The 16,352-nt window shown below is 39.6% G+C and overlaps 1 protein-coding gene across 1 annotated transcript; it reads left to right on the forward strand.

The window, feature by feature from the left end:
* The first annotated feature begins 332 nt into the window (after positions 1–332).
* Positions 333–15,722, forward strand: LOC115587229 (mixed lineage kinase domain-like protein). Its single transcript, XM_030426934.1, has 11 exons — positions 333–436; positions 5,750–6,203; positions 7,516–7,602; positions 7,961–8,135; positions 9,233–9,330; positions 9,425–9,560; positions 10,455–10,539; positions 10,642–10,799; positions 12,341–12,390; positions 13,305–13,445; positions 14,792–15,722. Exons 2-11 carry the CDS (start codon positions 5,756–5,758, stop codon positions 14,836–14,838), a joined length of 1,425 nt encoding a protein of 474 aa, XP_030282794.1. The 5' UTR covers positions 333–436; positions 5,750–5,755; the 3' UTR covers positions 14,839–15,722.
* The last annotated feature ends 630 nt before the right edge of the window (positions 15,723–16,352 follow it).

Genomic DNA, 16,352 nt, shown 5'->3' on the forward strand with positions numbered 1-16,352 from the left:
GGTTTTTTAATGCACAGCATCTTTGATGATTGGAACGTAAGCACACAGTATAAATCTCAGAACTTCTTTATAAACAAATCTTTCAATGAAAAGTTTTATTAGATAACATTTGCTGTGATTTGAGCTGGGTTGACGATGGAGTTTCACATAGATCCTGACAGATCATCAATAGAATTTATCCTCCGTATCTGATCTGCTCTGCACTTTTCAGTCCAGCGGTGAGTTATGCTTCTGCTTCAAGGATAAGAAACTGGGTGTGTTAGCAGAGCATGACTAACACTCAGTGGGGGGAAGGAGAGGAAGAGGGAGCAGTTAGCAGCAGAGGGAGGAGGAGCTGAGAGAGTACAGCCAGTTACATTTTTGCTCAGCACAAACAAAGGACATATAACATCAGTTATTCAGTTCAGACAAGAAGCTTCATTGACATCCATCACAGGTGAGTCATCTTTATGTTTCTTCTTTCTTCAAGTCCACAGTAAACTGCTCTGTTTGTGAGTCTGCTGCAGGTTCCACACCACAGCTCATATCTCTTTACAACAGGCTTTACTGTAACATTGGTTTGCAGTTCTGCAAAGAAAAATGTTTAACTCAGTGACGCATCTTGAGGTTTGATGTGTGAAAAGTGAGAGCAAGACAAAGGCATGGTGTTCCCTGCAGGGCAACAGAGAGCGATAATTAACCTCCCGTGTCTTGGAGGAGTTCACCTGCTCATATCAATAAAAAACAACAGATTTAACAAATATTAAACAGAAGATCAAATCGTATGTGTCTGAGAAGTTTAGGATTTACAAACAAGAAATCAACACATATTGTTGTCTATAAATGTGGCTTTAAATAAAAAACTGCAGAAGAGACGTTAATTAATACTAAATTTAATTCAGTACTTGGATTTATGCTGATGCACATTAATTATCAGGACTACATGCATGAAGAAGCATGACCTCATAAAGTACATGTATTTGTAGTGTCTCATGTCTGACTTCAGGATCAATATGTTAATAAATGCAATGACTCAGGCGTTTAAATCATCATGATTTCTCTCACATGTTGTCCTGATCACTTCAGCATGACTTTTTCATGACTTCATCATAATTGTGGCCCTTTTTAAATAAAGTGTTGCACTGGTCTGTCTGTAATGCTGATAAATAACATATAATCAGCAGTGATGTGGTTGTGAAATCCCGTGTATTAACCAAATATCTTTGTGACCCCACAAATAAAACCAGCCCTTCAGTTTACTTAGGCATCATCTATTTTTAATTTATTGTCATAAACATTGAACTGCTCGGAGTGGGTGGTACCTTCTGTCGCCGTCCTGCCCGATTTTACATGTATTGTTATACAACAATTACAATGGATTTTGTCACCTTTGTGGCTGTGGCAGATGAGAGTGAAGATAAATCCAGATTTTAATCCAGCAGCTGTCTGTTGATTAACGCTAACAGAGTCGCTCTTTAATCCAAAACACAGGCCTTTGTCCCTCCACTTCAGTCTAAAAGATATTATGTGTCTGATATCTGGATTAAACTCATCCTAAAGGCATCAACAGCACAAATACAGCCGCGAGGTGAAGCCCAGCAGACAGCTTGTGGCTGCCTGTCACTCGAAGTTATACATAACTTTGAGCCTTATTATAATTGAAATGAGTGAGTTTTATACAAAAAAAGCAAAAAAGAGATAATTCAGGTAAAGAGATGAAAACAGTTGTGAGTACCAGGTTGTAAACATGTTAATGTCTGTATTTGAACATGGGCTGTTTTGGGATCAACTCGCTTTTGGAGCCTCAAGTGTTCATTTGAGAAACCAGGAGGTCCTCTCTTAGGTCGTAGAAGAAGGACCAATTCAGCACTTTATTTGAAGGGCCTAAAACACGATGAAGAGGAATCTGCTATTTGTAACCGTACTGTTGTTCTAAGACAACTATCGACATTATGTCTGGTTTAGTTTCAGTCTTACAGATCCTTAAATGTCAGTAATACAATTGTATTGTGACACAAATTTGAAAAATGATAGTATTTATTTAAGTCAACTGTTTTAATATATTCACATTTTCAGTTTCTGAGAGGAAAAACGAGTCAGATCTCAATGTTGAGCATCTTTTTGTGAGGCTTCACAGCTGATGCTGATAAACAGAATGAGACACCAGAGTCAGTCTGCTGATGTACCCATCGTCTCAGAGCTAAACATCCACAGTTGGTTTGGTATCATAAGTTACCAACAAACAATCTGTCACATCAGAAAAGTTTCAGTTCCTGCTGTGGAGTTGGTTTGTTCAGCCAGAAGTGACGATGGGGAAGTCTTCATATCATAATGAGCCCGAGAGCACACAACGCGAGTGTCAGCCTAACCATAGTCATCTTTCATCTATGCCAAGTATTTAGTCCACAAATGTCTTCTCGGGTCGGACGAATACTGAATCAATACTGAGTCTAAAAAACATATTTTCTAATCAGTTTGTGATGTTGGAGCTTCTGGAGACTTTAATTGTGTGTTTATTTTGTAGTTTTTCACATTTTAAATCAAGTCTCCAGCTACGTCAGTTGTTTAGCAGAATGCTGCAACTCTGTTTTACTGTGAAGCTCCAGAAATGTCTTGTTGAATACGACACTTCACCTGACATTATATCATCAGGAGGAGGAGATATAACTCAATTAAAAAACAGTCAGAAGGTCTGTTTGGATGCGAGTTATGGACTGTGACTCAGCTCAGCACTACAGGCCTCCCTGACTGGACCTGAGGAGACGTTCCTGTGGGAAATCTTGTCTGCAGTTAACTTCACAGAACATGAGCTTCATGTCACAGTTCAGTACAGAGCTGCTGATAACAGTGGACCTGTCCTGGCCTGTCCTGACAACAGTTATTCACAATTTCTTTCACTTCGAAATCTGTCAAGAGTTACTGGGAAATTCTTCTTAGAAGAGCCACATTGTCTGTTTGAATCCTTCCTGTTCTTACAACATTTTACTGTGGTAGTGGCACTGATCCAGAGGCAAGTTATAACCAGTCACAATGTTTATTTACAATAACTGCTGCTGCGTCATGTAGCTAACTTAGAACTGAATTATTTTTTTCATGATGTTATTTCAAAGTGTCATCTCATCTAAACTACATGTTTGGATGCTTTCATATATTCAAAACACTTGTCCATCATGTTAGTTTGACATAGCTCACCTGTTGGGCCACAGACTGAAGACAGATCAGTGGTGAGTCCGACACAGTTGGGAACATTTAGTTTAACAAAGATGATCAAGTGAGCACAGCAGAGACATCAGACCATATACCAATCAGCAATAACATTAAAACTACCTGCTTAGGTCGTAGAAGAAGGACCAATTCAGCGCTTTATCTGAAGGGCTGCAAACACGATGAAGAGGAATCTGCTATTTGTAGCAGTGCTGTTGTTTTAAGACAATTATCAACATTATGTCGGGTCTCATTTCAGTCTTAAAGATCCTTAAATGTCAGTAATACATTTGTATTATGACACAAATTCGCAAAATAATTGTATTTCTCAAAGCCAACTGTTTGAATGTATTCACATTTTCAGTTTCTGAGAGGAAAAACAAGTCAGATCTCAATGTTGAGCATCTTTTTGTGAGGCTTCACAGCTGATGCTGATAAACAGAATGAGACACCAAAGTCAGACTGCTGACGTACCTGTCGTCTCAGAGCTAAACATACACAGTTGGTTTGTAATCATAAGTTACCAACAAACAATCTGTCACATCAGAAAAGTTTCAGTTCCTGCTGTGGAGTTGGTTTGTTCAGCCAAGAATTAAAACTCAGTCATCTTCTCATCCCTCCATGTTGATAAAGTCAGGTGAAGTGTCGTAGTCCACAGAACATTTCTGGAGCTTCACAGCAAAACAGAGTTGCAGCATTCTGCTAAACAACTGAAGCAGCTGGAGACTTGTTTTAAAATGTGAAAAACCACTAAAAGAAGAGAACAAAAAGGCTCCACACAGCTCATCTCTATAATCCAAGTCTGCACAAGCTCTGAAATCCCATATTGATTTAGAAAATGTTAAATTAACCTTAGACGTGCAGCTAAGCTTGTGCATCACTTCAGACATTGAGTGATAATCTTTAAAGCTTCACAGCTACAGTGAAGATTTCAGCTCGAAAAAGAGTCTAAAAAACATATTTTCTAATCAGTTTGTGATGACGGGGCTTCTGGAGACTTTAATTGTGTGTTTATTTTGTAGTTTTTCACATTTTAAATCAAGTCTCCAGCTACGTCAGTTGTTTAGCAGAATGCTGCAACTCTGTTTTACTGTGAAGCTCCAGAAATGTCTTGTTAACTACGACACTTCACCTGAGGAGGACTTTATATCATCAGGAGGAGGAGATATAACTCAATTAAAAAACAGTCAGAAGGTCTGTTTGGATGCGAGTGATGGACTGTGACTCAGCTCAGCACTACAGGCCTCCCTGACTGGACCTGAGGAGACGTTCCTGTGGGAAATCTTGTCTGCAGTTAACTTCACAGAACATGAGCTTCATGTCACAGTTCAGTACAGAGCTGCTGATAACAGAGTACCTGATCTGGCCTGTCCTGACAACAGTTATTCACGATTTCTTTCACTTCGAAATCTGTCAAGAGTTACTGGGAAATTCTTCTTAGAAGAGCCACATTGTCGGTTTGAATCCTTCCTGTTCTTACAACATTTTACTGTGGTAGTGGCACTGATCCAGAGGCAAGTTATAACCAGTCACAATGTTTATTTACAATAACTGCTGCTGCGTCATGTAGCTAACTTAGAACTGAATTATTTTTTTCATGATGTTATTTCAAAGTGTCATCTCATCTAAACTACATGTTTGAATGCTTTCATATTTAAAACACTTGTCCATCATGTTAGTTTGACATAGTTCACCTGTTGGGCCACAGACTGAAGACAGACCAGTGGTGAGTCCGACACAGTTGGGAACATTTAGTTTAACAAAGATGATCAAGTGAGCACAGCAGAGACATCAGACCATATACCAATCAGCAATAACATTAAAACTACCTGCTTAGGTCGTAGAAGAAGGACCGATTCAGCGCTTTATCTGAAGGGCTGCAAACACGATGAAGAGGAATCTGCTATTTGTAGCAGTGCTGTTGTTTTAAGACAATTATCAACATTATGTCTGGTCTCATTTCAGTCTTAAAGATTCTAAATGTCAGTAATACATTTGTAATATGACACAAATTCGCAAAATAATTGTATTTCTCAAAACCAACTGTTTCTGAGAGGAAAAACGAGTCTTTTTGTGAGGCTTCACAGCTGATGCTGATAAACAGAATGAGACACCAGAGTCAGTCTGCTGATGTACCCATCGTCTCAGAGCTAAACATCCGCAGTCGGATCACACATCAGAAAAGTTTCAGTTCCTGCTGTGGAGTCGGTTTGTTCGGCCAATAATTAAAACTCAGTCATCTTCTCCTCCCTCCATGTTGATAAAGTCAGTTGAAGTGTCATAGTCCACAAAACATTTCTGGAGCTTCCCAGCAAAACAGAGTTGCAGCATTCTGCTAAACAACTGAAGCAGCTAGAGACTCATTTTAAAATGTGAAAAACTACTCGCTCTTTAGCATTTCTCTGCAACACAATACACAAATGTTATCACATCAAAACTGTTTGTGTTGCTATTTTTTGTTAATCTACTGAATATTTCCTCCTTGAATTATTACATATTGCACCTCACTGATATGAGAGATTCTTCCACCACAACTCCAACTTTATTTGCCTGTCTGTGCCCTCAGCTGGTCATGGACCTCATACAGTCCATCCTGTCCATCGCCTCACAGATCTACACCCTGGTGGAGACTGTGAATACCAACAAGAAGCGCTGTCGGCGTGTTTCTGAGCGAGTCAAAGCCCTGGAGGATCTGGTGGGGTCCATCAAACAGAGAGTGCAGGCACAGACATCTGCCAACATAGAAAAAGCTCTCAAGGAACTCTCATTCACTCTGGAATCAGCCCAGGAGCTCATCATGAAATTTACTACGGCCAGTTGGATCGAGCGCACCTTTAAATCCAGCAGCTATGGGGATGACTTCAACAGTTTGAATGAGCGTCTCAACGACGCCTTCCAGGTCCTGTCTGGAGCCCTGCAGGTGGAGCAGGGGAACCTGCTGTTCAAGGTGTTTGAACAGGCCACCAGAGAGCGACAAGACGAGGACGACAGGAGGGAGGACGAAAAGGAGCTGAGGATCTGTGAGTGTTCAGAAACTTCATGATTCTGCACGTTTCAACTTGACAACATTGTTTAGGCACTGGAAAAAGTCCTGACATCTCATTAAAATGACCTGTGTTTTAAAGTAGTCTTGAACAGTGGTCTCTTGCTGAGCAGCCATCTTTCCTATAGGTATGACCTCACCACTGACCATCCTCCTCCCTATAATAAATGTATAAAACTTACTGTAGAAATGTTGATACAATAAAAGGTAGAGATTTAATGTATCCATTGTTGGCAAAAAATGTACAATGCCAATGTGTTATTCCAGCGACTGAGCTGTCAGGTCACATTTACAATTTGGATGTTGAAATCAAAGCTGTTTACAAGCTAGAAGCTGTAGTTCTGATGTCTTTTCCATTCCAACAAGAGGAGCTTTGGGGTCTTGAGTGGAGTTCTTATCACGTCAATTCCAAACTTCATGAACAAGCTGCAGACTACTGAGTAGTGAGGAACAGTTTGCAGCATCACACATTGCTAATTAAAAGCAAGATTGAAAGATATAATTCTGCATGACAAAGACCAGAGCTTTGTTTTATATGATGTTGAGCTGTGTAGCCTCTGAGTGAAGTCAGCACTCAGCAGAGACTCTGGTTCTGGTCCTGGTTCTCTGCCTCCTCTCTGTAACGTTACATTCATGAAGTAAACTCCATTTCCCCTCCAGCTCCAGTCAGCAGTCAGTACAGAACAGAACACCCGATGATGGAGGTCACCTTCGGATCACTGCTGCAGTCAGGCTGATCAACAGGAGTGAAGATAAATCACCTTTTTAATACCAAAGATTACAAAGTCATCTCTGAGCTCTCCTCCCGTCAGTAAACGTCTCCAGATCAGAACAGAATCTGATGTGACTCCAGGTGTTTATTCCTCCAGAAGGTCTGGATCTGAGCAGCTGCTCAGCAACTCCTGTTAAGTTTTGATAGAGAGTCTCATTGTAGTAGAAGTTACATGTACGATTTAAAAACAGGATGGTGCATTTATTATAAATACAATTGATTGAGGTTTCAGTTATTATTTGATCGATCAAACAGATATACCGCAAGACATAAATTCTGTCAAATGCAAGAATGTCACACAAACACCATTTCTGAAATCAGCTTCCCCATAATTTACCTGACCTTCACTTCACTATTGAGTCGAGGCAGGAAAGACAACAGGAATGAGTCAGAGGAACTTTAGCGCTCTGACTGTCAGCAAACGCGACTGAGATGTGCGTTGTGTCGGTGCCAGCAGGAGCTGCCAGGATTAAGTGTTTGGTTGCTTTTGTTTCATCTGTGTTTGTTTGTTCCTCAGTGCTCATCGAACACTTGGAGTGCCAACAGAAAGCATTTGAAGAACTCAAAACCACCGTGCAAATCATGCAAAAATTCTTGGAGATCAGTGAGTACATCAGAACACTTATATATGCCACATGTATACCACACTCAGATATTACTGGAAATGCATCACTGTGAGCTGTAGAAGTGGAAGTAGATGTTGACCTGGTGGGTTTATTTTTATTCAGTGATTACACGTGGGCACATTTATTCTAGGTGTGAATGAGAACTGATGATAAAACAGGTATGAACAGGCTGAAGCATTTAGCATCCGTCTCTCAGGAGTTCACCATGTAACTGATGGATGTGGAAATAAGCAACTGTTTATATCAAATTTGAATAATCTGATATACAGTATAAAAAGTGTCACGACAACAGTGACATGAAACTAAAAGATAACTTGTGCTCATTTGTTTTTACAGTGAATAATCCGAGAGTCACTGATGAAGGCATCAAGGAGATCAATCCAGAAGAGCTCAAGTACGAACTTCCCAAAGAGCCCTTCATGACAACATCGACCTCAGAGGTCTACAGAGGAGAGTACAACGGCTTCCAGGTGGCCATCAAGAGATACACTGACCTTAACACCAGCTCAGGGTGTGTGCCACATTTCAGGACAGCAAATTAAAATACAGGAACTTTTTGTTGTTGCATGCTTTACATTGGGTTACATAAATAACACTAACTCACCTGCATTAAATAACAATCCAGTGCAGCATCTGATGTCCAAAAGATGAGGGAGACAGAGTTTGACCAACAGTCCTGATGTAGTTTACTGTCACATTCAAGCTGCTGGATGTCCTATTTTTGCTTTCCAACAAGGTCGGATGACAAGTCATACAAACAGCTTCTGTTCGAACAGAACTTTGCCGCTCGTGTCTCAAACTGCCCAAAAATCTTTAACATTTTGACAGTTAGTCACTTTGTTTCTCCTGAAACAATGCTGAAGAAAATGATTCTGACCTCTTATAAATGTTAAGATGTTTTAATCTGGTTTATTTAAAGAAGCACTACAGTATGAAATTTTGGAGAAGAAATTCAAACTTAAAATCTTAATATTTACAATATTTATGAGGTTGTAACACAAACTTTTTACCATAAGTGAATAAACAAGCTGTTCTCAGAGGAAATGAAGGTCCCAGAACATTGTTTGAAGCTAGAAAGGTGACAGGGTCCACATATAAACGAAGTAAAACAGTACTATATTCTGCTACTTTAACCCACAGTACAATTTAGAGGTGAATATTGTACTTTTTACTTCAGTACATTCGTTTGATAAGTTTAGTAAAGGTTGATAATAACACTATAAAATATAATCTATGAATAATTTGTGACTTAATATTTATGGTTTATAATTATGATTTAATTCACAAGCAAGTATAAAGTAACTTAAATTAACATGAAAATGTCAAACACATTAATGCAACAATAATTATAATCCAATAATATAATGAAATGGGCCTTTCTGCATAATTAATACTTTTTGATTTGTATACTTTTGTAATTTTAAGTTATATTTTTAATGCAGGAGTATTTATACACTGTGGTATTTATACTTTCATACTTCAGTAAAGATCTGATTCTTTTTTCCGTCACTGCGAGTTAAATGTTGAGGTCAATCTTCATTTTGCACTTAGCCTTGTGTCTTCTTGTGTGACTTCCCGTGTGAATGTAAACACATCGTTTGTGTGCAGGGCGATTAAGTCTGTTTTCAAAAAGGAAACTGAAACCATGAAGCGGTTTGAGTCGCCCAACATCCTGCGAATGTTTGGCATCTGTGTCCAGGAGGAGGGTGAGTGAACTGCAGCACCAGAATTATCAGAGTATCAGGAACAATCCACCTTTCCAATGAGAGTGACGTGATGTGGCCTTGTGACTGCCTGTAGGACCCAGATCTCAGTTCCTCGTTGTCATGGAGTACTGTGAGAGGGGAAGTCTCCGTCAGGTCCTGGACTCCTGCAAGGCACTGTCCTGGACCAGGAAAGCTTGTATGTGTCTGGACGCAGCAAAAGGACTCTACCGGTGAGTCATGCCGGTGATTATTTACATGTCTGGTTCATTGAAAAATGTAAATGATGTATGACAAATTATGAAATACAGAGAGGAAGGGCGCCTGATCATTCAGTATTGATTGGTAAATTTCAGGCGTGGGCGATGAGATTAAAATCCTCGTCACAGTATGTGTGATTTAAATTGTGACATTGATTTATATTATGAAGCTACTGTACAGTTTCCAGATAGAAGAGTGTGTTTGTGTTTGCTCTGTTCAAGGGACAGACTGTGGTGATGTTTCTCCAGAATGTTTAGTCTTGTGTTGTGGAGATACCGGTCACTGAGATGTCTGCCTTCTCTCCGAAACAATGAAACTTGATGACATTGGAAAAACCCCAACAGTAATGTCTCTCTCCAGATATCATGACCGGGTTACTCAAGATAATCACAGGCCTCGATGTGAGCAGTCTCATGTTGGAAATATTTTTCCCCATATAACTGCACAGAGGGTAGCGTGCATCTACTAGAGAGGCGTCATTCAAATGTTTTGCACTGTCAGGATCACGAGCCTCTTCCTTCTGCTCAGTGAGATGTTGTTGTAGCTCAGCAGAAGGAAAATAGTTCTCCTCAGCTGACCTGCAACATTAGCTTGCTTACTTAGCTTAGTTAGCTAAGCAATGCTTCCTTGTGCGCGGTGATACAGAAAGACAATAGTTCCTCTATGAAACTGCTCACAGCAAGGTATGTGGATTATCTTGAGTAACCGGGTCATGATTTCTGGGAAGAGACATTGCTGATGAATGTAAAAATGCATTTTTGGCACTTTGAGAGTCAAAAATATTAAAGTGATATTAAAATGATCTCCATGATTGATTGTTCATGGCAGAAGAAACTATAATCATGATTATCACTGTTGCCTCTCAGGCTGCACCAGACAGAGGAAAAATCCAAGGTTCATGGATCCATCAACAGCTGCAAGTTCCTCGTGGCTAAAGATTACACAGTCAAGGTACTGAGAGCAATGCATGCTGGGAGCACTCACAGTCCATCGAGTGGCAGGATTTGGTGAATAGGAATGAAATCTTGACGTTATTGTTTTACTTTTGATCAGCTGGGAGGTTTTGAGCTGGCGAAAACTGAGACGTCCCTGAAAAACCACTCAGCAAAGAATTCGAAGAAGGACCAAGAGATCAGCCCTCTGTGCTACTGCCCTCCTGAGGTCATCAAGGACATCAACCCCTGCTACAGCAAGGAGTGGGAGATGTACAGGTCAGAAATAAACCACGACTTCAGTGGCGGTTCTAGCTTGCATGACACGTAAACTTCATGAATAAAAGAGCAAAAACCGGATGAAATTAATGCAAACAAATTTAAGGCAGCTGGTATGGGTCAGCACCGGGGCTGATCTGCCGAGAAGAGATAAGCTCAGAGGCGGTTAGTGTAGGCGACTGTCTGCTCACTTTTAATTTTTTTTTTGGCGGGCACTGATGCCACCCCTCCACAAATACTGCCCTGGGCGGCTGCCCATATCACCCATATGAGCAATTGCCAATGCATGACTTCATCTGCTGTTCAAAATGATGTTCAGTGTCATAAATGCTCTTTGGTTTCAATTCTTTAAATGTACAATCAGGTTGGTTGTTATGAAACGCAACAAACCTCAAAGGAATTCAAAGAAATGTTACATCAGGTTTGCAGTTGTTAATGCTATCAAGTCGCTAATCAATCGTTTTGGGTCCAGATGCTCTGCAGCCGTTTTCCAGACAGTCAAACAGTTAATCTGAGGGGGTTTCCCAATGACAAAAGTCTGAGTCCTGCTGTAAGAACACCAACCTAGCAACCCTTACGTTCTTCTTATTAAAGGTTTATAGTGTCAGTAAATAATTTATGAATCATTACTATTAAGAACCATATGTGTAGCCAAGACTTTTCATTAATATAGTGTGTAATGTGTGTATCACATTCATTTTGCTTTAACTCATCTTTACATGCCAGTGTCAACAAAGAACACACAAAAGTGTTTGTAATTATATTTTAGCTTCCGACTTCTTGGAAAATTATATAAATAAAAAATGTTTACAAATTACACAAGGGCGTAGGTCTCCAAAACTGCACTTGAACACACCACAAAGAGTACAGCAGACAGCCAACAAGATCCTAATGTCTGCGCCTGTGACATGGGCCATGTAATACCATGATGTTCGCTGACAGACCCAACAACGTTGACAGCCAACCACTAACTGGTTTCGCTGAAACTGGATCATATTTTGAAGAAAAGATTTTTATGGTTACAGTACCAAGAGGATATAGTCTCATGATGGATAGATACCGGTGGTTTTGTCTCTGAAATTAAAGGTAAATGTAGCTAATATAGCTGCTGTAAGGTTGTAAGCTTGGTTAGTTGTGCAGTTAGTGTTCCTTTTTTGCCCCTTAGAGCCAAGAGCCAAACCCAGCAAGAAAAACTCCTCTGTACTATATTTCCTCCACCGTCTTCTCTCAGTCCACCTATTTTCACTGAGAAATGTTCATCCGGTCAGAATCAACACACCAGTAGCTCTGTGGGGGATAATGCACAGTCAGCACTATTGGTAAAAGGCAATTAACATCTTCTGCAAGTCCCTCCCCTAACAATGCTGAAGCAAAAAGCCCTCAACTGTTGAGAACGGAGGAACTTTCCTCCTTCAGCAGATCAATGTGAAAACAGCCTTTTAGTGTCAAACTGTGCTCATCCTTCGCAGTGTCACATTTTTTATTGGAGGGGAAATTCAGTAGAATAAAATAAACGTTCCTCATTTATTGTTGTCTTTCAGCTTTGGAATCGTCCTGTGGGAAATTGCAACCTGTGAGAAGCCTTTTGCAGGTGTGTAACTGCACAACACAGAGATCAACATCCAGCTCTAAACTTTCTGTTCAGACTTCAGGCAGCTGTGAAAAGTTTCCTCTTTTACACAGAACAGCGGCCGTTGCCAGCGTGAAGTCACGTAGTTTAAACTGGACTCTGAGTGACTTGATTTAACATCGACTAGCTTGTTTTATCATGTTTTTTTTTTGCAAGAACTCTTGTTTTCTGTTTGACAGTATTTTTTAAACCATAATAAATACAAGTACATGAATTAATTTAACATTTATTTATACAGGAAGGCCCAATGAGAGCGGTTCACTCTCTTTCATGTGGGAGCCATCAGCAAAAATCCAACATTTACACAAACAATAAACACCAAAGATTAGAATGAGGATCAAATTGACAGAGGTTACAGATGGTACTAAACCTGCATTAAAGGTGCTATTTGTGTGAAAAGTTTTTCTCTCAGTCTCAATCCTAATTAACCAGAGCGTCACTATTTGACAACTTGGGAATGAGACTCAAAAATCTACTTTTCTTAACAAATAGCACCTTTACTTAAACTCAGTGTGGCATACAAAGTTAATCTTCATATATGAAACATGTAAAAGGAATCAGGTGATCACACCTTCATTCAGCCTGACTGGAGCTAAACATGTAATTGTTACCTTCAGCTCTTTTTTGAATTATTTTTTCTATTTTTTATGGATTTCACTCATCACTAAAGTGAGTCCTACTTAAAATTAAAATTACAAAGACCACTGCTTAATCATTAACCCGAGTTTGTGTAGTTAACTCTGTGTGGGCTTGAGGCTGCAAGCATACATAACGTATATACACTGACAGGCAAACGAGGGGGAACTACGAGCTCTGCAGTCTGTACATTTCGCCCCCTGTATTTCTGTTCATAATGTGTTCTCACTTTTTTCCAGGTTGTTCGGATAAGGATATCCAGCAGAAAGTGTTTGAAGAGAAGTTTCAGGAACCGCTCCCTGAAGACTGTCCCAAACCACTGGGGGATCTGATCAATGCCTGTCGGGCCTATGAGAGCTTCCAGAGACCATCTGCTGGAGGTGAGTTACAATTACTTTATTTCAGACTGACAGAGGTTCCATAGAAATGAAAAGAGAGAAATAAAACAAAAAAACAAGATAAACGAGACAAGTAGATAAAAGATAAGTAGACTATCTGGTGCGTGTTTTCTCAGACAGGATGCCTGTCGAGAGCTTCTCTTCCTCAGGCTGGTTGAAGCCTCTGTGATACACATAAAATTATACATCAGATGTCTTAAAAGAGCCTCACATGTACAAACACCAGAGGACACAAAAAGTTGACTGACACTGTGCCATCTGGGAACCTGAAGCATCATCACTGTATCATTTAGCCTCCTTATACTACGTTTCCTGCAGCTGCACCACAGGTGAGCTGTACACATGGCTGTAGGGTCAGGTGATAAAACAATAAAGATAATTATTGCAGTGCAAACTATGCTGAAAACATGTTCAGGTAATACCACTAATCGTTTTACCATCTGAAGCAGTGCCATCCTCTAGAGCACGCACAATGCAAGACTTCACAGTCCCAGACCCCAGCATGTGATGCTGTCCCCCCTAAAACAACCAGTGACATCACAAATGATGACAATGACAAATGTTTTTCTGATTGGTCAGATTTAAGATGTTATTATATTATATGCCTATTTTATTTATTTGAAATACAGTTGTATAATGTTGTAGTGCATTTGTCATGTTCAACTTCTGACAGAAGAAATTACCAATATTTAAACCAAAATTAAATATGTGGTGTCTTCACTTCTCACTCAGGAGTAAAGATGAACCTCTCAGCCTGATAGAAATAGTGATTTGATTTATATTGTGATATAAATTGTTCCCTGTCGTGCTTTGTGTTTTGTTATCTTTGTTTGCTATTTGTGTATTATCTCTGTTTGCTATCTGTGTTCCTATCTCTGTAAGCGACTTTGGGTCCTTGAAAAGCGCTATATAAATTAAATGAATTATTATAATAATTATTATTATTATTATTATTATTATTATTATTATTTAAATCGATATCAACCGAAATCAGCCTGTATGACACCAATTGAATTATTTTGATTAATCATTCATATACACCTTGGAGAACACCATTACTTACATGAAACGGGGAGGATACAACATCAACCATATATTACTTTTAGAACGTTATATTTAGATACTGTATCTGCCTTACAAATGTTTCAGTGTACACTTTTTCCATAATTTCCGATTAAGCATAAGAAATAAAAAAGTTGAATACACAAACATAAACAGTTATTAATTCACAATGAAAGACACATTTACATTCTGTGATGTGGCAAATTGTGAAAAGTATATAACAAGGAATGATGCCTATAATGTGTCTGTCTGTCTCTCTTCTGCAGTGCTGATGGATAGACTGCGCATCTTGGTGGCACAGTTAAAGGAGTAATACAACTCTTCATCCCTCTTCATCCTCAGTGCTCAGGGTGTCTGGTCATACTCGGGAGAAGAAGTACAATTGTGAAATCATTAAACAGGCTTCTGGCTTGCTTGAAAGTTGCATGTAATCCACAAGAAAGGTTACAACACACTAAAAGCCATAAGTTTGTGTTACAGTTAACTGTTACTGTTGGAAAAGCGTCTAAAACAGGAAGCTGTTTGCAAAAATCAACCGTTTTATGTATCTGCGTGGGGTGTGTGGGGTTGTTTGACTTAAAGTCTTTGTCTTTTTTATGAATGCATTTAAAGTAACTGAAGCATCTGTTCAGGGACTCCTGTCTGACTGGCTGGTTGACATTTTAGGATTACTTGGAGGAAAACACTGTGTTGTGCAGCGTTTACCAACCACAGAGCTGCAGGTCTACTGTATACTGTCTGTCACACACAATCTTGTAACAAACACCAGCTCTGGAGACTGTAACTACATCTCTTCACACAGAAAAGGCCTCCACCAAGTGGTAAAAGTCAATGTTGCAACAAAATACCATTTTCAAACTTTTTCTAAGCTGATTACTATCTGAGCCTTCATGTTTACTATGACAACAAACTCTGTGTATAAGAGTGGTGTCTGGTGCAACATGAGCTCTGATGTTTAAATGCTGCAATATACCAAATAAAAAAACAACAAACAACCCTATACAGTTGTTGCAGCCGTTTTCTGTTGAAACAATATTGTCAAAATAAATATGATTAAGCAGATGATGATAAGCTGTGAGAGAAGGTTGGGGCTGAGTCCTTTGTCTCTCTTCAGCGAACAACCTCATGTTATATGAGTAAAAGTTCTGTTATTTTATTTCAATAAAGCAGCAACATGCAGGCAAAGGCATCAGTGCACTATTGTGATCTGAATTGTTTTTAGCGTGTGAGTCAAGACGTGGAGCCCTGTTAAGATGGCACATTTTAAAAGACTTTCAAACAACATGACATGACAATAATACTCTTTTAGAACACGTTAGAAAAGGAAAACCACAGAGAGAAATCCTTTTTCTTTGTGCTTCCATGAGTAATTTATTTTGTCCTTCATTTACTTCTTACAATGCACCCTTGGAATCAAGGTTTCTGTTTTCAAAATAATTTTTGGGCCTTTTTCGTGACTTTAATGGACAGAATAGCTGAAACGGGCAGAGAGGAGGGGGACTAAATGCTGCAAAGGGCCACAGATTTGATCCCTGGGCTACTGCAGAGAAGGAGGACACTAGTGGCACCGGTGGAATTGAAAAAGACAAAGACAAGTGATTTGGACAAGGTAGTGGTCACTGCTTGATGAACCTCTCTTCTCCACTCCACCTCCCAGTAACACGGCCCAGTCAGATCCTCTCCACCCATCAGCTGATGGTGCTGTTTCAACCTGTCTGATCATCAGGACACAGCTGATCTCTCTACACCTCCACCTTCCTCCACCACTCACGCTCCGACAGAGAACAATAATCCCATTTGAAGAGAGAAGCAGAGACAACAGGAGTG

This window comes from Sparus aurata, chromosome 8, assembly GCF_900880675.1.
Source record: "Sparus aurata chromosome 8, fSpaAur1.1, whole genome shotgun sequence".
Lineage (NCBI taxonomy): Eukaryota > Metazoa > Chordata > Actinopteri > Spariformes > Sparidae > Sparus > Sparus aurata.

Bases quoted from the DNA above. Each gene is read 5' to 3' on its own strand.
- LOC115587229 (XM_030426934.1), top strand. From the start codon at position 5,756: ATGGACCTCATACAGTCCATCCTGTCCATCGCCTCACAGATCTACACC. The intron at 9,561-10,454 runs GTGAGTCATGCC...GTTGCCTCTCAG, and splicing joins GCAGCAAAAGGACTCTACCG to GCTGCACCAGACAGAGGAAA. The intron at 10,540-10,641 runs GTACTGAGAGCA...ACTTTTGATCAG, and splicing joins CTAAAGATTACACAGTCAAG to CTGGGAGGTTTTGAGCTGGC.